At 42.1% G+C, this 23,279-nt stretch overlaps 1 protein-coding gene and 1 pseudogene across 1 annotated transcript; one reads left to right on the top strand and one right to left on the bottom strand.

The window, feature by feature from the left end:
* Positions 1-1,519: 1,519 nt before the first annotated feature.
* LOC117710042 (hepatitis A virus cellular receptor 1 homolog) lies at positions 1,520-11,820 on the top strand. Its single transcript, XM_034504546.1, has 5 exons — positions 1,520-1,565; positions 3,650-3,988; positions 8,108-8,197; positions 9,954-9,990; positions 11,763-11,820. The coding sequence occupies exons 1-5, from the start codon at positions 1,520-1,522 to the stop codon at positions 11,818-11,820; spliced, it is 570 nt and encodes a 189-aa protein (XP_034360437.1).
* Positions 11,821-19,542: 7,722 nt separating this feature from the next.
* LOC117710337 (aldo-keto reductase family 1 member B1-like) lies at positions 19,543-20,739 on the bottom strand (annotated as a pseudogene).
* Positions 20,740-23,279: the final 2,540 nt, after the last annotated feature.

Genomic DNA, 23,279 nt, shown 5'->3' with positions numbered 1-23,279 from the left:
AGAGTGGAACCATAGGACAACTATGGGATGGATGGTACAGTGATAACGAGTCAAGAAGATGGCAGTGTATCTGAAGCAGTGACAGGCCATGTGCCTGCCCTGTCCTGAGGAGAGCCTGAAAGGGACAGAATGGTTGGTGCTATGTGTTATCAAGTAGTTTTTTTGTTTTGTTTTTGTTAGTTTAGTTGTTTTTTTTTTTGTTGGTTTTGTTTTGAGACAGGGTTTCTGTGTGTAACAGAGCCCTGGCTGTCTTGGACTTGCTTTGTAGATAGGCTGGCTTTGAGCTCACAGAAATCTGCCTGCCTCTGCCTCTCAACTGGTGGGATTAAAGATATGTGCCACCATGCCTAATATTCGTGTGGGCTTTAGATTTCTAAATTTTGTCTATTAATTAAGAAATAATTTTTAAACTTTCTCATGCAAAAAAGATTCTCAGCGTTTGGTCAACAGTTTGCAGCATTGGGGCTCTGATCTATTCCAAATACCTAGGCTGTTAGTGTGAATAGCGTGGGGTATCAGGCTTGGTGCTGAACTCATCAAAAGTATCCTCATGGCAGCTGTTACCAGCCTCAAGAGACTAGAAAAGGGCTCACCCCTTCCTCTCTGAGAGGAAGTTATGGAATCTTCTGATCAGAAGTGGAGTTAATAAGATTCTTAGGCAGGCTTACTCGTATTTTATGGTTTAGCAATTAAGAAGCGAAAATTGAAACCTAGGAATTGTGATCTGATGACATGTAACTTTCTCTTAAACAGACTTAAAAGCAGTGGGTCTAGGAGGAGTTCTGTGAGGATTGGGTGCCTGTGAGTAAATAGTTCAGCATCTCCTTCACAGCAGAGTCTCAAAAAGCTGAGCAAATAGTGGTGCTATTTGCCTGAGGAGGACGTCTAGGTGTGGAGGGGCTCTGGGAATGGAAGGTCTGCACCCAGTGTTTCTCTAGGTGTCTCTAGACATCCCTCTGGATAACGTGGCCCCACTAACCATGTGTGTCAGTATGAGTGACACTTCACATCCTCACTCAGTCCCTCTTCCTGGTGATGAACTTAGATGAGGCTTAGTGATGAACCATTGTGGCCACTGAGCAGAAACAGCTCTGTGTCCACCAGAGGGCAAGTGCAGCATTGCCATCAGAAGGCTGGGCTTTGCTTAGGGTTCTACCAAGGGAAGATACTCTAATGTCTATCTTCAGTTTTCTGTCTGTTTGCTGCTTTATTTGTGCCGAGACCAGGAGTGACATTGATGGTTGTATGAGGGGAAGGACTGAGAAAGAAAAGACTGTTTTTGAGGATAGCTTTTTCTGTCAATGGCAAATGGCCCTCTACCTCTGGGATGTTACCAAGCCCTGGAAGGAACCTTTGAATGTGCGTTTTCTTGGCTGGTCCAGTAGAACAGGCCCATGTGATTCCCATCATTAGAGAATGAAGATATGTTGCCTTCTGAGAATTAAGACAGGACCAGATACCATGTGCTGAGTGCCTCAGCTGAGGAGAGTATTGTTTCATTTTCCTCCAGGTCAATGCCATGATGCTCCCTCAAGTCTTCATTTCAGCATTCATACTCCTCCCAGGTAAGCGAAGGGGGCGGGACCTGGAGCTACCGTGGAGGTTGCACGTGATGTATACATGATGCGCTCCTTGGGATTTGTTGACTATGAGTTGCATAGAGAGATGAGAACCAGGACAAAATGGGAGCTCTGAAGAAATTATTTGCTTGTATGTATTTCAAAATCGATGCCCAAAACGTAAAACCACAAGAGTATATGAGAGGCGAATCCATGAGCATTCATGTGATAAGACACGCGTACATGCATGTGCATGGGATAGAAAAGTAAGGGGTGACTATGTGTAGGAGTATGGGATGAAGTTATTTCTTATCACATGGTTCTATAAGTTTATTATACTATGATGTATTATATCTGTGATTCTGAAAAGGTATTAGCTAACCATCAAATAATGTGTGTCCCAGTATGAAATATACACTCATATAGTGGTTGGTTTGTTTATTTCCTGGACGGGGGATCCATCCCAGGGGCTGGCATAGGCCAGGCAAGCACAGCATCATTGAGCGGCATCCTCAGCCCTCCGAGTTCCTCTAAAGACGACTTAGAAGCAATAGACAGTAGAGGTTTTCTTCCACCATCCAAGAAAATTTACATTTAAATTTTTGTTTTAGTTTTAGAAGTTGCATGGTTTAGTTCTGGACTGAATAGTCTGATCCTGGGACCTTCCCGAGACCTTCTTGTGTAACTTGTTCTTACTCTGTGTCTGGAATTGTTCTTACTCTGTGTCAAGAAGGGATCCCTGTTTGGATTTTCTCTTTTGAGGACTGATCCTAAAACCTCTCTCCTTCCAATGGTGTTATAGAACCCTTTATGAAAGCTGACACCAAAGTTACTAACCTTCTACTTTGAAGCCACAATGCTGTCAATAGAAACCTTGATCTTTATATCAAGAGGTGGATAAGGAATTAGTGACTAATATCAAAGGGAGAGACAGGGTGGTTTGGGACAGAGTCTCCTGAACTGAGGCTAGTCTTGAGTTCACTAGTTTCCCAAGGCTGGCTTTGAACTCTTAACTTTCCTACCTCCACCTCCCAAGTTTTAGGTTTGCAAGTAGCCATCAGCTCACAGCCTCCATGACAGCAGTTGTGAATTTTAAAAACTTAAACTTGAAGTGCAGTTTGTGTTTCCCTGTCCCAGTTAGCTAAGAGCAGAACTAGTCTAGCCCGAGGAAAAGCTCACCAGTTGGCAATCTGACATCAAATGGTCAGACCTGAACACATACACAGATATACAATAACGTTATGCAGATGGAGCAGGTTGGATTTATGTATTTCAGGATACATACATACACAAAGGTGTATGTAGCACCCATTAATAAATAAAGGAGGCCATGCATTTGAAAGAAAGCAAAAAGGGCTGGCTGCATGTGTTTCCAGGGAGGATAGAAGAAGGGGACATGGTGTAATCATCCTCTGACCTAACTGAGTAGAATAAATAACTTTAAAAAGTTAAATTAGACCCTGTCTTAGGGGTTCATGCTTGTAATTCCATCTCTCAGACATCTGAGGCACGGGGATAATACACGTAGGAGAGCTAGAGCAAGACCCTGATTAGGAAACAAACCTATGGGTCAGGCATCGTGGTGCCTTTAACCCCAGCACTCAGGAGGTAGATGCAGGAGGATCTTTCTGAGTTCTAGACTAGCCTAGTTTATATAGTGGTTCCTAGGCCAGCCAGGGCTACAGAGTGAGCTCTGTCTTAAAAAGGAAAAAAAAAAGAAAGAAAGAAAAACAAACAACAACAGGGGTGCTGGTGTCGAGGAGAGACAGAGAGAGAGAGAACACAGAGTGAATATCATACAGTGTTGTTTATCCACAAGCATATCTATTACATAGTCATATCAAAGATGAATTTGCAACCATAAAAATGTTGATAGTGAAATATTAGACTATCGAGACTCTACAAAGGAAAAAGGAATGCACAGGACTAGGACCGGGACACAATGGCAGAGCACATGTCTCCCATGTGTCATGCTCCAAGTTTAAATTTCAATTGAAGCAAAAGGAAAAAACATAAAAGAAATACAAAAGTAAAAATAAAACCTCCGGAAACTGTTGAGAGCCCGTTCTACTTCCCCTTCTTCACCGCAGCTGCTTCAGGCTCATTCCCGGAAGTATATGGAATGGGGGGTGACCCTGTGACGCTGCCATGTTTTTATCCTGAGTCTCGTGTACTCTCATTCGTGTGCTGGGGCCGAGGCGAATGTGCTTCTGATACATGTGGACAAACACTTGTCTGGACTGATGGAAACCGAGTCCACTACCGGACAAGCGGCCGCTACCAGATAAACGCGCAGCTTCTTCAAGGAAATGCTTCCTTGACAATCGAGGATGCCTATGAGAGTGACAGCGGCCTCTTTTGCTGTCGAGTGGAAATGAAGGGATGGGATGGTGTGCAGACACTGACCACCTCACTGCAGGTTCGACCAGGTAAGCGCGCCTTCTTTCTTTGCTTATTTCTTGCAAGCAAACCGAGTCCTCTGTTGACTAATAATTTGTTCTTTTCCTGTAACAAGGAAACAATGGTCCTTATAAACATGCTTATGAGTAAACACTTGCTTTCTATTATTTTTAGTGACATAATCTTCTGTATGTTGGGCTGTCCTCTGATGGCCATGTCCTCCTGATTATCCTGACTCTAACTTTCTAGTGCTGAGAATACATGAAAGTCCCATCACACCCATACTTAAATGCTCTTTGCAGGCACAAATACCTTTAATGTGCTTGGATGAAGCTAAAATCATCCCTAATGTAAGACCGTGAGCTAAGTCAGCATCCGTGTCCTAACTGTGCATGGGACAATCCTGCTAGTCCGTGAAACTGTGTTCGTTTTTCTGTCCTAAAACACAGTGGGGAGCTTTATTTAAGCTGAAGAGACTTGAATTAAAGGGTATGCTCTGTCTCTGAGTTAATAATGTCTTGCAACATTAAATCCCTGTTCTCAACACTGTAAGACTGTGACCGCTCTACCCTGAAAAGCAGGCTATGCAGGTGCTGCTGTGCAGATGAGCTGCCTTCAACCGTGGTCAGCTGACCTGCTGAGCACAGGCCATGGGTGTAGGTGGAGAGTTCTGCTCCCTGTCTGCCTGCCTTGGCCTTTGAAATAGTCCTCACATTATGTCTCAAGATTATCTTTTTACATATAAAAATATTCACATGGGAAAGGGTTTCTCTCCAAACCCCTGTTCAGTGGTTACTAGTGAAAAGTTCACAAAAGCCCCAGTTCTGAGACAAAACAGTGTTTGTTTATTTTGGATGTGGGCATTCTGATTTTCTTTCTGTTTTTAATTAAAGTTTGAATCATGTCTATGCACTGTCTTCATATGCTACTTCCAAATCTCTTTTACTAATTAATGCCTTACACTTACTATTATCGTAGAAGCCGATAATAACCTGTCTTTTAAAATTCAGATCATTATTTTGTAATTGTTTACACACACACACACACACACACACACACACACACACACATATATATATATGGTTTGGCTGGTCTGGGTGCCCATATGTAGATCAGGGCATCTCTGCTTTATGAGTGATGAGATTAAAAGCCTGTGTTACCTTGTCTGCTTGCAAGCTTGCATTACTATTAATGGAATTATTAATAGTAGGTTTTAATAAAGCGTAGAAGTTCTTTCACAGGTCAGTGTTTGAAAGCCCTCTGTCTGGCTTGTCAATGGGTCCATAAGAGACGCTCTGCCTTATCGTTAACAACCAAGTCTACACAAGTTTTCTCACAGTTTAAGCACACTGAGTTTCCTCTTCTGCTGTCCCAGGACTCCCATCAGCCCCTTTGCTCTTTCATCTACCATCTTTCCTGGACTTTGTTCTCACAGTGATCTTCTGATTAGATCTTCTGCAGGCTTCCTTTTTCCTTCACTTCAGAGATTTAGACTTTCCAGGGAAGGTTTTGGATTGAGCCCAAGCCCCTGGCTACACTTTAGGCTGGTTCAGCACTGATAGCCAGGGCCAGATCAGGTCATATGACAGAGTCATGGATGTCAATAGTTTTATTGCAGCTCAGCCACATGATCCATTCCTGTGTTGTCTGCAGTGACTTTCAAATTGGTTGAGGTGCACTTTTACTCTTGAATACTTGCTTTTTGGTTCCTGAGCTGAAGAAACCATTTGGCCTTTACAAAAAGGTGGGGCAGGGAGACTTGGGGGCCATTGAGATGTTTTAGCTGAGAAGAGCATTTGTTGCCGAGCCCAGTGGCCTGAATTCGATTCCTGGAACCAGCATGGTAAAAGGAAAGAAACAACTCGCTCAAGCTTTCTCCTGACATCTGCATATGAGAAGACAGTATGTGACTGAGAATACAGATGGTGGGACCCAGCATCTGTATTCTATTGTAGGTAGAATCAAGTTCCCAGTTCTGCAGGCTCCTGTGGTACTGGAGTCAGTAAACACAACACATCTTAGTTCGTTTGGGCTGTGGTAAGAAAGTATCTTAGAGTAGACTTTAAAAAAAAATTACTGAATAAAATGTAGTGTTCACAATTCTAAAGGGTGGGAATACCAGTATCAAAGTACAGGCTTGTGAGTGTCTGTCTGATGAGGGCTCCTGTCGCTGGTACACTCAGGGTTTTCTTGTGTAAAGGGAGGAGCAAGCCAGTCCCGCTAACCCTTTTTATACAGAATCTACTCACATTCATAAGCGCCATCTCTCTGACTAAGGACCTTCCAGTTGCTTCCAGTTCTCATTCTTCTTCATTGAGGATTTAACATTAACAAAGGAAGTTATGGAGGCACAGACATTGAGATCAGAGCACAACCACAGATGGACTTTATGTTTGGTTGATTTTGGTCTTTTGTTTTGTTTCGGTTGATAGGTTTTGGTCTTCTGTTTTGTTTTGTTTGTTTTTTGGTTGTTGTTGTCAACACTGACTGGGAAAATGATAAGTATGAGACAAGTAGCTGCCAATTGATAAGTTATTGAATACTCCTCATTGCATGAAGAGTGTAATATTATCTGTGATGTGACGGATCCATCCCCTTCCTCATCACTCCTTCCATTTTGCTTGTTTGAGACTTTTGTCTGTAACAACATCTTCACATCTTCCTTAGCATATTCACAGTGTAAGCGCATCCCTTCCTGTCAATAGCCAGACTCGTTTATCTACCTTCAGGGAAGTAAGTCACCTCTAAAAACTTTGCCTAAAAACTTAGTTCAGAGACTTTTGTCTCAAACAAGCAAAAACAAACAAACAAACAAACAAAAAAGTTTAAGAAGAAGAAAAGAAAAGGAGCAGGAATAGTGAATGGATGGTGGAACCCTTAATTTTAGGATTCAGGAAGCTGAGACAAAAGATGGCAAGTTTGAGGCTACTGGAATAGACTTCATTACATAGTGAGACATTGTACCAAAAAAACGAAAGACATTTATAAACACATAATATAAAACTTAAAAGAAGAAAATAGTCTGACACTTTAAATGGAAGTTTACATTGAAGATAGGTCAGTTTGTTAGAGATACTTAATGAATGATATTTTACAAAGAAGTGAAGGGAGAAGAAAAGGGAGAGAGGAAGGGAGAGACAGAAAGTGGGTGGGGTGGGGAAAGACAGAGAGGGTGGGGGGAGACACCTGATGAGTGGGTGGGAGAGACGAGGATGCATGGGGGGAGAGACAGAGGGTGGGTGGGAAGGGAGACACACAGAGGGTGGGTGGGGAAGGAGAGGGACCGAGAGGAAGGTGAGGAGGGGGAGGGACAGAAAGACAGAAGAGAGAAGGGATTTCTGATTCTTTTTATGGTCAAAATTTGGGGGGTGGGGTGGGAAAGAGAATAAGCTAATTTATGACAAAGAATTTCACTCCATAGAAGACTTCATTTATCATTAGTGACAAGAAGTCTAAAACCAACAGGACAAAGTTACCAGAAACCTAATCACAACAGACTATAAAGAGTGTTCTGGCCGGGCAGTGGTGGCGCACGCCTTTAATCCCAGCACTTGGGAGGCAGAGGCAGGCAGATTTCTGAGTTAGAGGCCAGCCTGGTCTACAGAGTGAGTTCAGGACAGCCAGGACTACACAGAGAAACCCTGTCTCGGAAAAAAAAAACAAAAACCAAAAAAAAACAAAAACAAAAACAAAAAAAGTGTTCTGATAAAGATGGCCACCCTACTTAAAGTTTCCACCCACTAGCTGCTCTATGGAGAGCCCACTGGTGATGCTTTTATCTTATTCCCTTACCTTAAGACCACAAGGTAGGAAGATCTTAGACAAGTTTGATTCTACAGAATTTTTCTAGATTTGTTCTACACTGAGCCATGGAAAGAGCAACCCTGTAGTAGGAGTAGATGATCCCTTTTAGCATCTGCAGGACTTAGGCCCTTGGGTTTGGTCTCTGGCAGTACACCTTCCAGCCAGAACAACAAAAACAAACCAAAGCACCTTAAGGCAAACCGGAGCTGTTCATATTAAGCCAAAAGGCCTTATGCTTGTAGAACTAACAGTGCTAAGCATGCCATATGTAACTATTGATACTGTTTGTTTTATTGGCTTGTTCATCTCACTTGATGCCTCTTCAATTTGCTGCTACTCTCTAGGAAGCAATTCGACCAGGAAGAAAGGCCTTGCTATCGGACTCTCCATTTTCTTGCTGCTTCTAGTTCTCGTGAGCACCTTAGTGATCACAAGTAAGTACCTTTCAGATGGTTCCCACCGGTTGGAATAGAGCTGGGGTCTCCTTGATAAATGATCAGAAATCCAAAAGAAATTTGCAAAGCAAAATGTTTGATTTCGATAGGAGGGTACAATGCCACTTTATATCCATTGAGCAAACATATCTAGGACCTCTACAGGGCCTTTAACTGCAAAAAAATCACAGGGTTCTGTGCCTCCCTCTGAGTGCTCAGAGCTTTGTTTTGCATTCTTATGAGACTGCACAATACAAACAGCACAGTTTCGAGGGAGAATGGTATCCAGGCATAGATACTGACTGTCGGAAACTGCTGAGCCCGAAGTTATTCTTGATTAACGGTGTCCTTACACATTTCATGAAAGATGGCACTTCCTCTATCTTATTCAGCCCTTTGATAGAAGGCAGTACATTTCATGTATATTTCACAGACAAAGGAGCTAGAACAACAATTTTCAGCCACTCTGACTGCCTTCAAATAACTTACTTGCTAAGGGGTTTAAATTATCTGTGTTTCCTAACCCAAGACATGTTTTATAACCCTTTCTCACTTCCAGCCTGTGTGTCAGTACCTACTAAGCACTGAGGTGATTTCTAACACATTGGAAAAGCTCAGTGACCTTGGCTGTGAGCCACCATGTGGGTGTTAGGTGTCTAACAGGAGTTCTCTGGAAAAGCATCGAGTGTTCTCAATCAATGAGTCAGGTCTATCCACAGCCATCTTTTAACATCATTTTTTACTTTTTGAGATTATACTTATAATTCCTTCTCCCCTTTTTTCAGTCCAAACTTTCCTGTATCTCACTCCTTGGATTTTTAAAAATCATCACTTCTTTTTACAGTAATTGCCACATGCATGTATGTATATGTATATACACATATGTTCCTAAACACAGACTCCTCAGTTTGTTTATTGCCCTTTGTATGTATGTTTCCTGTCTTAAGATGCAGCACGTGAATTCATTAGTGATTTGTTCCATATGACTGGGCAGAAAGTGGGGAATCAGTGTATGCTTGCCAGATTTCAAGATATTTCCCTTTTATACTTAGAACTTGGTTATTTGTGATGATTAGGTAAGCTCGCTCTGTTTGCAAGGACCTATAATTCCGGGAGTCAGGTTGCTGAGACACAAGGGTCACAGCTTGTGGGTGTCCTGAACTATAATAGTAAGATAATGTCTAAAAGAGGGAAATAGAAATTGAAAAAAAAATTGATACAAATGCATTTCCTTTCTTTGCCCAAAGCTGCTTATTCTTTTCTGATGGAAGTTGGTTACTTGGGATCTGAAGGCCTGTGACAGGAGGTAGAGGGTGAGGAGTAGGTGGTGGCACACACCTCCTTGGTTACACTAAGGAAGGAGCCAAGAACAGAATAATGTCACTAGTGACAACTTTTAGAGGGTCCCTGATGGAAGGACCATTAGTAGGGCCTTGTGTCTCAGGTTGCTTGGAAAGTCCATGTTTAAGTTGTTCTCCAGCAACCAATTTACAAATCTAGACTTCTTCATTTCTTTCAGGAAAAGACAGTTTACCAATGCCTTTCTAGCAAGTTAGGAGTGCTCTGTGGGTGAATGCACCAAGCCTTGAGTGAAGGGATACTTCAGGTACAGTACAGGGGGAACCTCCCAAAGTTACCAGGGATCAATTGAATTAAAAACAAAAGCAATATCCTTGATTAGAAGAATGCGCAATTGTGTTTTTAATGACGTGTTCAATTTTCTCTTCAATTCCTGCTTTCTCTCTTCCAAATTTAGATTACATCCTTATGAAAAAGAGGCCAGGATCTCCAAGGTAAGCTGGCATGGTTTGTGTCAATAGATTTTGAACTTTGTGCCTTGTTGATTGTTTTGTTTTTTACTTTTCCCCTTCCCCTCCACTCCCTTTTCCTCCTCCTCCTTCTCCCCCTCTCCCTCCCCCCCCACTCCTCTTTCTCTTCCTTCTCCTTCTCCTACATCTTCATCTTCTAGGCAGAAAGAGATCATGCCTGGCATCCATTGTTCACCTTGAATTATAAACTGTAGTTTCCTGAGCCCCTCTCTTGTTACAATGCCCTCCAGTGATGTGTCAGTAATCTGATTTCCCAACCATTCAGTCTGAACTGGTACAGAAGGAGCCTCTCGACACTGCCAGCCTGTAACAAGTGCTAAATGGTAGATTTTGTTTTTGAAAGCTAAATTGAATGAGTTGGCTTGATTTCCCTTTTTTCAGTTTTACTTAATGGTTTCTTAATTGAATGCCTATTGAATTACAAGATAATGAAAATGGTAGATGCCTGCTTCACTGGCTATGTTCTTGCACAGCAACCAAGCTTGGTTCCTAGGACCCATGACATACGGCTCACAACTCCAGCTCCAGGAGAATAGCAGATGTCTATGTGCACCTGTATTCATGTGCATAGACACACACACACACATACACACGTACACATAACTATATATACATAACTTTAAATAAATCTTAAAAAACTAAAGGCACTCATGTTATGTAAATGCATAATTCGAACAAAACATGCATACAAAATAATAAATACATTTTGAAAAATTGGAAAATCAGAAGGCATAGAAGTTAATAGACAGATCATTTTAGGAGTTTCCTGGCAAGCACTCTGGGAATGATAGGGTAGTGTGGTGGGCTGTGTGAGTGAGCCCCAAGTAGAGTTAGTCTGTTTTCTTCTCTGATTGGCTTCTCTGTGAGTTCTAGACATGCAGTTGATGGTATGGCCCATGCACAGATACCAACAGCTCTCTCCCAGGATGAACCTCATTACCCAGAATGCCCAACATTTTTGTGCTTTTGTTCTATTTAAGTGGGTGCCGTACAGGTAGTCTTTTTGAAACTGTGTCATAGACCACCAGGTCCCTTGAAAAGGCACTGCCTTCTCACATGGCTTTCCACTCCATCCTTAATGTTAGAGGATGTAGATGCTACGCAGATTTCAAAACACTTTTCTCTTTCAAGAAAGGATTTAAATATTATTGTTGTGGATGGTACTGTGTGTGTGCGTGTGTATTCATGTGTGCACATGTACGTGCATGGTGCGTGTATGCGTGTGTGCATGCGTGCATGCATGCGTGTGTGCATGCATGTGTGTGTGTGTGTGTGTTGTACACAAATACTGTGGCATGCATCTGGCTCCAGAGATCTCGGTCAGGTCAACAGACACTCCTAACCCTTTCTAAAGCATCACAGTCCAAAGCTGTAAGCACATGAATATTCTAGTTCTTAACCCAGTCCCAAAATGCACAACTTGTTTAGGTAACTCAGTTCGATGGTAGACTCCTATCTTTTTGAATATCCCATTTTTTTGTGTTTTATTACATGCATATCCTGAAGGATGCCAATATGAACTGATGTTTTAAAAGTAATTCTTCATTAAACTGATGCCTATTAAACAAACTTTTTATGACCTAATACCAGGGCCCTGTGTGGTGGTGTTCACTGTTATGGTTTTTGTGAATGTGACTTCTGGAGTTCTGAGTGTATTTCATAAATGAAAGTTGTGTTTAGACCTGAAAGGTGACCTCATATTGTTTTCTTCAACATCTTTCTCTCTCCCTCTGCAGCCTGGTATCTTTATGTGTTTCTAAGACCAGAACTTTACTAAATAAAGAGGTTGCGTGACCACAAGCCCAAGACAACGTCTACAATATTAAAGACAGTCCTCATGTCAAAGCTTAAATTACAGGAGAAGACAGCTACGGCATATCACCAGGCTGGACATCTCTTAAGCACCAGGACTATTTCCTGTGTCAGTTCATCTTGAGTTCCTTCCCACTTTCCAGCGGCAGTGAAGAAGATGGACCTCTAGCTGTCTCTCCTCATATTCACTGTTGATATGATGGTGTCTCTCTCCACACTACAGATTCTTCTTGTAAACATGAACACTTTAACATTTTTGGGTGTCCTTTAGGCCCCATAATTCTTTTGTCTGTGAAAGACAATTATTGGTAACTTCTATCCTGGTTATTAAAATCAACCAGCAAAGAGGAATAGGATTTTAAAGTAAAACTAAAATAAAACAAATGTGGGGAGGATGGAATTTAATTTAGAAGCACTTCATGATTGTGCCTTCTTTATTTAATTGGTGGATGCCATGCAGGAAGAACATCTGTGGGCAAGTGAGCTCCCTAGAGATGGCCCACTGACCTAATCAGCTGCAATGGGAGCTCTCTGGTGAGGCATGACTGCAAAGACTTCATCCCAGGATTGCTTCTTGCTACTGATGTCCTTTCTCATGTTTGTCATTGTCATTCTCCTTATTTATGTAGCTTGGTGTGAGTGGACACTGAGAGACTCTCACTGCCCAGAGCCTGGTGTGATTACTTCCTGAGTGATACACCCTATTGGGCATATTTTCTGCAAACAATATGAAGATAAACTTTCATGAATTGATGCTGTTTCTTTTCTTGGTGTAATTGGCTAAAGCCATCAATTTTTGGCCCCAGAATAGCTAGAGAGAAGGAAGAGGGGAGAGAGAGAGAGAGAGAGAGAGAGAGAGAGAGAGAGAGAGAGAGTTAAAGGCCAGAAATTATCAGCCTTTGTCCGATGCTGTATCCCACCTCAACACCTGACTCTGCCTGGGTTGGCCCCCCAGCATTTATCATAATGCAAAATGTTCCTTTTCCTTACCTTCTCCAAGGGTCTTTGTAGTCATGGGGGCTACAGGTTTTAATTTCCTTCATAGATGAACAGAAGAGAATCTAATGTCATCATTGTAGGCATGAATACTTTCTTATGGATCATGAAATATGTGTTGTTATGTAGTTAGTCATAGGATAAGGAGAGGTGTTTCATGTCAGGAGAGGTTACCATGGTGAGTGTGGAACAGGCAGACAACCAAGGAAGAAAATAATGTACCAAGAGATTCAGTTTCTTAGTGATATTTCCTCTACACTTCTGTCTTGGTGCTCACTGATTCTAAACTCACCCACTGAGCTCTAAGCAGGAAGGAGTAAATGAAGAAATGGAAGGGGAAAGAAAGGAGAGAGAGAGAGAGAGCAGGACACAGGCTCTCTGCTGGGAGAAGTCCTATTGCAGGTGTGACAATGTTTGGGACTATCAAGGGTTTTCCTTCAGAGTGCTAAATTTCTAAATTGTCTTCAGGCCATGTTTATATTTAAATTTATTTTAGGGAGACATAACATCTTTGTCATAGTAAATCAGTTTGTTACAATCAATAAAATATTTGGTCTTGCTAAGAGTTAACAAGGGTTGTTGTACTGGTATCTTCACTGCAGTTTGGTTGTTGATCAGAGCAGATTGGCAAGAGGGTGTTAGTGTCTATTTCAGTCTGAGGGATTCCTGACACCAGATCAGAGACATTCAGCCCATGGTAGCCGAAGAGAGCAGGGTGCTGGATTCCATCCACATTCCCAGTGCTGTTCTATCCAGTTCTAGGCAATGAATATGTGTCTTGTTGATTCTTTAGGGTAGGGGGGAAAGTCAGATAGTAGAAAGTTGCATTCTGGGTTTGCCAGATGGGGTTTCCCTCACCTCCTCTGAAAGTACATTGTGTTTAAACTACAGTGTTTTGTTTTTCTTACATTTGCAGCAATTACATATCAAACCAGGGCTTTAGTAATATCATTCTTGATTTGTAGATTTTATATAAAGATTGTCAAGGTCAGCATGGGTTCTACATCGGTGGGGCCACTAGATGGGGCCATCTTCTCCCACACTCTCCTTCCTGCCTCTTTCTCATTCCCATCTGGTGGCTGCAGGGCTCTGAGGTTGTGATGTCTGCTCTGTTCTTCAGGCTTCCTAGAAGATGCATGATAGATGTGAAAGGGTCTGGGAGTCTGTCTGTCCCATCCCCCAAACTTGTATTTAAGAATATGGTACTGAGTACAGTCTGTGAAAGCAAGTATATGGGACTCAGTAGAAAATGGCATAAGTAAGAACAAGCCCTAGGCTCTGATCCTAACACTGAGTACCAACAACGTTCTTAATTCCTAATGATGATTACATAAGAATTTCTACATCTATATCAATAACTATTGAGCCCTTTATAATAAGAGCTTCAATTAAGGCCCCCTGTGACATAAAAACTGCAATTAGAACTCTGCCAGTCTTTACATGTCAGGAGTTAATTGCAATAGATGAAAAGCAGGCATTAAGATTTACAATTTAGGAATACATTCCTTTAGGCCATGACACAATTAAGTAAAGGTCATAAAAGAAATGAATAATTTATTGTAGGTACAAGGACAGAAGATAAAATATTGACTGTGTTTGCCTATACAAAACATCAATACTAATTTGCCTTTTGACATGCTGTGTTAACTTAGATATAAGAATTATAGTTTTAGACTCTCAATGAATTTTGTGGAGCTAGTGACACATAGTGAATGTCTAGTTAGATAACTAGTCTTAATAGAAACACATGTAAACATCTCTGTTGTAACTTCTTGTTCAACTTATGATTTAAGTTTATGTTTGAACTTGTAAACTTTTGGAAATCCATGCTATCTATTCTCCTGAAAAAATGGGAACAATGACATTAAGGAGGCAGGAGAAGGGCTGGAGAGATGGCTCAGTGGTTAAGAGCACTGACTGCTCTTCTAGAGGTTCTGAGTTCAATTCCCAGCAACAACATGGTGGCTGACAACCATCTGTAATGGGCTCTGATGCCCTCTTCTGGGGTGTCTAAAGAGAGCAATGGTGTATTCATGTACATAAAATAAATAAGTAAATCTTTAACAAAAAGGAGGCAGGAGAATAGGATAGCAACATGACACACATGAGCTGTGCAGACGAGGAGAGACAAAGAAGAGAGCAGAATTAGGGATGCAGAAGTAAAATAGGAGAAATGCAGAGTATAAGCAAAATAAAAGCTGCAGAGATAGTAGAACATAACAGACTACAATAGTATAAAAGAGAGATGAAGAGAGACAAAGAAGGATCCTCAGAGAGAACAGAAAGAGTGGGCAGGATTCTTCTTAACATGGACAGGTTCTTTCTTAACGGCAAGTTTTTTCTTATTGACAAGGACAGAAGGTGTAACTCAGTTGGTAAAGTGGCTTTTGTAGCATTCAGGGAGGCCCTAGTGCCACATGCACCTGTAATTGCAGCAGTCCTTGGAAAGAGAAGGATCAGAAGTTTAAGGTCATTCTCAGCTATACAATGAGTTCTAGGCCAGGGTGGGCTGCAGGAGATCCAGTCTCAGGAAGAAAAGTTTTTTAGTTTGATGATTGAACTTGGACACTATCATTATACTCAAGATCCAAATGGTCACATCAGCACAAAATCGCACATACTTTCTTTTTTAAAAATTATTATTCTTTAATCATTTTTTTTTTACAGTCCAGTCATTATCACCTTCCTGGTTTACCCTCTGAGTGTTCCTCATTTCATTACTCCTCCCCCTGTCTCCAGGAGGATGTCCCCACCTCTCCATCCCCACCCCACCAAACCTCCCCACTCCCTGGGGCCTCGAGTCTCTCGAGGGTTAGGTGTGTCTTTTCTCACTGAGGCCAGACCAGGCAGTCCTCTGCTGTATATGTGTGGGGAGGCTCAGACCAGCTCATGTATATTGCCTGATTGATGGCTCAGTGTCTGAGAGATCTTGGGAGTCCAGGTTAGTTGAAACTGTTGGTCTTCCTATGGGGTCACCCTCCTCCTCAGCTTCTTCCGGCTTTTCCCTAATTCAACCCCAGGGGTCTCTGGCTTCTGTCTATTGGTTGGTTATAAGTATCTGCATCTGACTCTTTCAGCTGATTATAGGGCCTGTCAGAGGGCATTCATGCTAGGCTCCTGCCTGTAAGCACACCATAGCATCAATAATAGTACCAGGCCTTGGAGCCTCCCCTTGAGCTGGATCCCAATTTGGACCAATCATAGAACCTCCTTTCCCTCAGTCTCTTTTCCATTTTTGTCCCCAACATTCTTTTTAGATAGTAACAATTCTGGGTCAGAGTTTTTTGACTATGGGATGGCAACCCCATCTCTCCACTTGATGCCCTGTCTGTCTACTGGAGATGGACTCTACAATTTCCCTTTCCTCACTGTTGGGCATTTCATCTAAGGTCCCTCTTTTTTGAGTCCTGAGCATCTCTCACACACACATTTTCATAACCGTGGTATGGTCTCACTTCTCAGAGAACAAAATGTTATGCACCACAATTGAATACAGCCTTTCTCACAACCACAGACAGGAATGCACAATTAGCTTCAGGCTGGCTGCCCTGCCCAGAGTGTCCTTGTGACACCTTGACTGGAAAGAAACAGCAAGAACAGTGTGAAATGTCAGATTTTAAAAGTTTTTCCCTAAAATTCCAGGAAGATGAGGCTGCTGTATGTGCTGCAGGGATTTTTAGCCAGAGGAGGATGGTTGATGTCACTGTTGGAAGGAACAGGGAAAACTGCAGAGACCTGCACTGTGGCCTGGGGCAGACAGGCCTTAAAGCCCCTCACCATGAGCACTGGAGCCTTCCTGCTACCACAGCTCAGTCAGCACCAGGTCCAGAGAGTTGGGCTAAGATCTATGGTGAACTTTAGCATAAGGAAATTGCTCCAGCCCACCAGGGGTTGCTGATGTAGAAATCTATTACAGAACCAACAGGTGGAAACAGTCTTCCCAGAGCTGCCTGGTTACTTTTACCTTATTATGGAAGAGTTTTCTGTGTAAGTTCAATGCACAGCTGAGCAGTAATGACATGAGTCTGCCGCAGATGGTAGGAAGGAGACATAGGGATGGTCATGGCAATGTGGTTTGTAACAACACATATTTGACAACACTAAATGTTCATCAGTGGGAAAGTAGGTAAATAAATGTGATATATCTTTGATATAAGACATGAGCCGAATTAATCGTCCTAATATAGAATGTTGGAAGTCACAGTGCTACTGGGAAAGTCAAGGCACAGATTCAAGCACACAGTAGACTTCTGTGTGTGCACACAATGGCAGGGACCAGCCACATGTGAGAATTTATTAATGTTTGGGCTCACAGTGGGCAGAATGGAATGGGAAGAGTTTGAAAAGGGAGTCATGATTTCAACATGTTTTATGTGCCTTGACTGCTTTCCTATTTAGATGTGTACATATAAATGCATTGAAAGGAATTTGTGTTAAGCATTTAAAAGTACTCTGAGTACTTTGAAATGTACTTACTTCTTATTTGTCAAGTTCTTATTGTTGTTGTTGACACTTTACTGAGGTGCTTCAGAAACCTCTTCTTTGGATAATGAACAGAAAACTAGCTCAGATGCAAGATCAATGGGCTATTTTCATGGGAAACCGTGCCTGTTTTCTGAATGTTAACTTCCATTAGCCTGTCACTTCATATCCACAGAATTGATGCACAATTCTCCCCAAGGTTCTGTATATGAAGGACCAGGACCCCAATAGATAGGACCTGACAGCCATGCCACAGACTCAACCTCCAACAAACTGAGCTAGAAGCCCTGCAATTATCTCAAGCCAGCCTCAAACTATTATTCCTGGTAATCCTCCTGCCTCGGCCTTCTGAATACTAGGACTGCAGGTCTGATCCAACATACCTTACTTGTTTGTTTGTTTGTGGAGAAAGTGTTTCATTGCTCATGACCTGCAACTTGCTTATGTAGCTCCTCTGGCTTGGCTTTAACTTTTCCTGCTCCTGTTTCCACCTCCCCCCTGACCCCCAGGATAGACAGGCATCAGGGGAGGTAACAGTGTAACTGGAGAGCTAAGGCTGAGCCTACACAGAGCTGGCCTTCAATTTTTCTTAGCATGCACTCATGTTTTCAGGTCTTTCCTTTAACCATATCCTGCTGATGTTACTACTAAACTTTAGTGCAGACCTAGACCTTTTCAGTTGGAGAAGAATTATTTTACAGAGGGCATGAAAGATAAAAGGATGGTCATAGTGATGCTATTGGTAATAGCATATGATTGGAAGCAACCTAAATGTTCAATGATAGAGGATCAGGTAACTATACTTGATATATCCATGATTCAAGCAGTGAGCCTAATTGAACAGCCTCATATAGACTGTTGGAAATCACAGTGCTACATAGAAAATCAAGGTGTGCAATTATGTATGCAGACATTATCAGGGAACAGCAGTTTGTGGACGACTTTTAAAGTTTGGGCTCTAGGAGAGCAAGCAGAGGGAATGAGAAAATTTGGGAGAGGAGTCATGTTTGCACACAACTTTCGTGTGATTTGAATGTGTTACCCTATAGGCATGTGTAATTGCAAAGGAATTTAATTTAAATTTCAGTGTAACATATGAGAAGTTTCAAATATGCAAGCTTCTTGTTTTTTTCGTTTTTTTTTTCCAGGAAGTTTTAGTCCTTGGGGGAAGGAGAAAGAGAAAGAGAGGGGGAAGAGGAAGAACAGAGACAGCGGATTAGATGACCATTCTTTTGCTGATGAACAGACAACTAGCCCAGATAGGTGGACCATTTTTCTGCTCAACAATGTCCATTTGTCTGAGTGTTTATGCCATTAGCCCAGGTTTTACCCTCAAAGATCTATTCATAATTCTCTCCAATAGCTGTGATTTTAAAAGTGGAGGTCAAGGACATATAATACACACAACACACACACATACAACACAACACATGGGAAGTAAGAGACATGCAAGTTCTTATGTTTCACTTCAATCCAATGGGGACACACATTTTCTGAAATGAGTGTAGATTGCCTATGGTGTCCTTAAATGCAATGTAGTTCTCACACACACACTCCTTAGTACATGAAGTGCAGGTTTAAGTCCTCGTTTCCGACCTGTTCATTTGTTTTTTGAGAAATGGTTTCATCATCCAGGTGTTGTGGAAGGTTGTGCAAGAGGAACGAAAATACAGCTTTAGAATTTGTGGAATGTGACCCACCCATTCACACCAATACTATGCCTCAGAGAGGCAGGGCCCAGAGGACTGCATGTCCTGAGGACTTCATGGTTCCATGGAGCATCCTTCTGCTTGTTGCCTTTGCAGTCACTTTATCCCTCCTGTGTGTTGTATGAAAACTATGGGGCTCCGGCCTCTCACAGTATCATCGGCCCTCCCAGTAATAGTGATCAATCTGTTTCAAGTATTGGTGCTGGATCGGATTAATGATTCAACAACCACCCTGATAAAGAACTTAAAGATGTAGATTGTTAGCAATGACCACCACCCTTAGAAAGAATTTGGAGATGCAGATTGTACATGCAGTTAGATTAAGATGGTTTTGCTAGTGGCTTTGATATCAAAAATCTTTTTTTTTCCCACAAAAGCAGTTTTTATTTGAGGCAATGAGAAGTTTGACTCAGAGGATTATAGTTCTAAGCACTCAAACTTAAGAGTTAGTGGCACAACCTGGGCTATAAATCTTGATTCTCTTTGGTTGGAAAGGGCCCTCATGTTAAAGTCCTCTGGGTGGGTAAGAAGAAAGACCAAGAAGACCGGAAGAAGCTCCTCAGCTACTGGTAATGCCCTCAAGATTCTATGTCAAACTAATAAACTCTCACCATCTTGTCTGCAAGGTGCCACCCAGTGCAGAGGGACGCAGGACACAGGACACTTGCAAAGGCAGGTGAGGCAGAAAGGACAGGTATATGTCACTTGGGGAGGAGCAGGGATCTGTCTGCTGCAGCTTCAAACTTCTGTGTGGAAGGGGTAATCCTTGTGTTTGGCACAGATCATCAAGGCCACACCCTCCAGTTCCTGTTGTAGCTGAGTAGAGTGGTCATGTCCTAGCTGTTCAGCTCAAAGTCAAAGACCTTAAAGTTCTCAGCAATGTGTGCTGGTGTCACGGACTTGGGGATCACTATCAAGTTCCTCTGAATGGGGAACGGTTCAGCACCTGGACTGTAGTTTCATTGCACTTGGCTGCAATTGCCTTGATCCTGGGATCCTCCAGGAGAGACGGGTCTTCAGGCTTGTCCCAGGGCCTGTCAGGAGAAGCAAGAGGACTGTATGCAGTCACCACAATGCCTTTGCAATGGCAGTACTCAATCAGTTTCTCCTGAGTTAGGTATGGGTGGCACTCAATCTGATTAACTTATATTAAGGCTTATATTTTAAGCTGGGTTTGTTCAAGATCTTCTCAGTCTGAAGAGGGTTGAAGTTGGAGACACAAATTGCTTTTTTTTTTTTTTTTTTTTTTTTTTTTTTTTTTTTTAACAAAACCTTCATCAACTAGTTGTTCCATAGGCGTCCAAGTGTCTACAAATTGGTGTCACTAAGAATCACATTTCCTGATGCATCCAGTGGGAAATAATCAGGCCCAGGCTTGAAACCTGTTGGCCAGTGAATAAGGTAGAGATCCAGGTAGTCCAGCTGCAGGTCGCTGAGTGTCTTCTGGCAGGCTCCTTTCACCATGCTCTTGTCATGGAATGTGCACCACAGCTTGCTGCTGATGAAGAGATCCTGGTGCTTTGCCACCTGCTCCTTGACCTTCTCCAGGAGGGTCACTCCCACCTCCTTCTCATTCTGGGACTCCTGGGCACAGTGAATGTGGCGATACCCCATGTCAATAGCAACTTTCACAGCCTCAGTCACCTAGCCAGGAGACTTCCAGGTGCCCAGGCCCAGGGTGGGCATCTTGGTGCCATTGCTGAGTTCCAGATGGCTAGCCCTGATTGCTGCACATTACACACCTGGACCCGCAAATGTCGATGTCAAAAATCTTATGGAAAAATCTATTTGGAGTTCTGAAAGGCACACATTTTTTTGTTTGTTTTTTTTGAGACAGGGTTTCTCTGTGTAGTCCTGGCTGTCCTGGAACTCACTCTGTAGACCAGGCTGGCCTCGAACTCAGAAATCCACCTGTCCCTGCCTCCCAAGTGCTGGGATTAAAGGCATGTGCCACCACTGCCTGGTGAAAGGCACACTCTTAATAGTTGAGCTAGGGATATTTTTTGAGGTCAGGGAACAAGAACAATGGAAGGTTGACTAGTACTAGCTGACATTCTATTCTTGCAAAAGCTGGGCTGCTGATCAAGGTGATGATTAATTTTTATGCCCATTTTTGCCCTCTGCTTCCTGATATGATTTCATAAAAGATTGCTTATGAGTAGTAGACATGCACCTTGAGGATATAAAATAGAAATAACCATTTTTTATATAAAAGTTTAGATTTGTGATTCTTTTAAGATTTTTTATAAGGTAAGGTTACTTTTTATGATAAATAGTAAAATAATTGATTCTTTCTTAGTAACCACAAATTACAGCCTTCCTGTAAGAGAAACTGGCTCATAAAACTACTTTGCTTGCTTACATGTTGATAATCGATAACAAGTTGCTTAGTTATGAATGTATGTGGGTTCTAAGGGATAATTTTTTTTTACCTATATTACATGTTTATTTATGTGATGGTGTTTGCGAATATAATTTTCTATGTATAATCATTGTGATTGATTGCTTAATAAAAATCTGAATGTAATCACATTGTGATTTTTGTACTGCTTGAAAGATTTTGCTGGGATGTATAAACTGTGGGGAAAAAATAAAGTTGTTGGGACTTTCCTCCAAGTATCCAATCACCAAATGTGTAAATATGTGTGTGTATGTATATATATTTGTATGCATGCATGTATGTATGTGTATGTGTGAGATTTTCTAAGCTTGCTTGTTGGAGCCTTGCTTCATCCACCAACTGTGTGTGTGTGTGTGTGTGTGTGTGTGTGTGTGTGTGTGTATGTCTCAAAGAGTTTCTTGCTGGCTTCAGGGAGTACTTTGATGACCCAAGAGAATCAAGCTTTGTTCCCTCAGAAAACAGTTTGCTGAATGATCAATTGTCCACTCTATGCCCTACCTCAGTTTACTGTGTAATGGTAAAACTGGTCTTTGATACCCAGACTAGCCTGGAACTTGCTATATCAGTCAGTCTGGACTTCAGTTTAAGAATTTCCTGCCAAGCTCCAGGATTAGATAGAGGCCTGTACAATCTTAACAGGTATTTCAACCGGGATATCTTGCTGCCCCTCAAGCCAGAGATTCATTGGTACAATCAGTCCTCCCCCAACAGGACAGCCAGAGTTTTCCCTTTAAATCTGTGATTCATTACTTGAAGAGATGGACCCACCCACATCTCCCTCATCAGCTTGTCTTCCCTCCCTTTCTGTCTTTGGTAGATGTGTACATAGTTGAGGTCCGTAAGAATGCCTGTATGCCCTGCAGCTACATTCTCCCTACCTCTGGGGCCTTTTTGCCTGTGTGCTTGGGCAAAGAACCCTGTCCTTGGTCACAGTGTGCCAATGGGGCAATCAGCACTAATGAAAGAAATGTGCTAGATTATAAATCCAGCAGATATCAGTTAAGGGGAATTTAAGCAGATATAAGTTGTGGGGGTCTACAAAGGAGATATGCTCCTGACCATACAGATTGGGACTCTAGCTGACCGTGGGACCTACTGCTGCAGGATACAATTCCCTGGTCCTATGAATGATAAAAAATTACATCTTTCCATGTCATTGGTGTTCATCAGCATTTCCTGTGAGTCATGATATCATAGAGACAAAGGATCCTCACATCTGACTTCCCTAGCTACAGACCTTGGGGTGGGAAGGAGATTAAAAGCCCTCATGTCTGAAGGCCAGTAGTGTAGCTTACAAATGTTTTCAAACTCAAGGGTATTATTGGTCATTTCTACCTTGTTCTACTTCAGTACTTACAATTTTAAATATCATTAGATTTTAGTTATTTATGTGCATGTGTACATACATGCATGTGCGTGTGTGTGCATGTGTGTGTGTGTGTGTGTACATTGATGGCATATGGAGACAGGAGGACATCCAGGGGCACTAGCACTCAGGGGGCAGAAGTCTCATTTAGAAGTTAATACTCCCTTGAAAATTGGGACTTGTGAACAATCAGAGAGACAATAAAGATATCAATGCAGCAGTCTTTGTTAACTCTTAGCAAAACCAAATATTTTGTTGATTGTTTCAAACTGATTCACTATAAAAAATGCTGTGCTTTCTGAAATACATTTAGATAGAAACATGGCCTGGAGACAATTAAAAATTCAGAACTCATAATAAAACTAGAGATAGCCTCAAACACCGTCCCACCTGCAACAGGACTTCTCTAAGGCTGAGACCCTGAGTCCCACTTCCTCATCTCCCCTTCCATTTCTGCATTGCCTCCTTCTAGCTCCTAATTCGGAAT

Source organism: Arvicanthis niloticus, chromosome 6, assembly GCF_011762505.2.
Source record: "Arvicanthis niloticus isolate mArvNil1 chromosome 6, mArvNil1.pat.X, whole genome shotgun sequence".
NCBI lineage: Eukaryota > Metazoa > Chordata > Mammalia > Rodentia > Muridae > Arvicanthis > Arvicanthis niloticus.
This window is presented reverse-complemented; position numbering and strand designations above follow the sequence as displayed.

Coding starts and splice junctions, on each gene's coding strand:
- LOC117710042 (XM_034504546.1), top strand. CDS start 1,520: ATGATGCTCCCTCAAGTCTTCATTTCAGCATTCATACTCCTCCCAG. Junction 8,198..9,953: donor GAGCACCTTAGTGATCACAA/GTAAGTACCTTT, acceptor TTCCAAATTTAG/ATTACATCCTTATGAAAAAG. Junction 9,991..11,762: donor AAGAGGCCAGGATCTCCAAG/GTAAGCTGGCAT, acceptor CTCCCTCTGCAG/CCTGGTATCTTTATGTGTTT.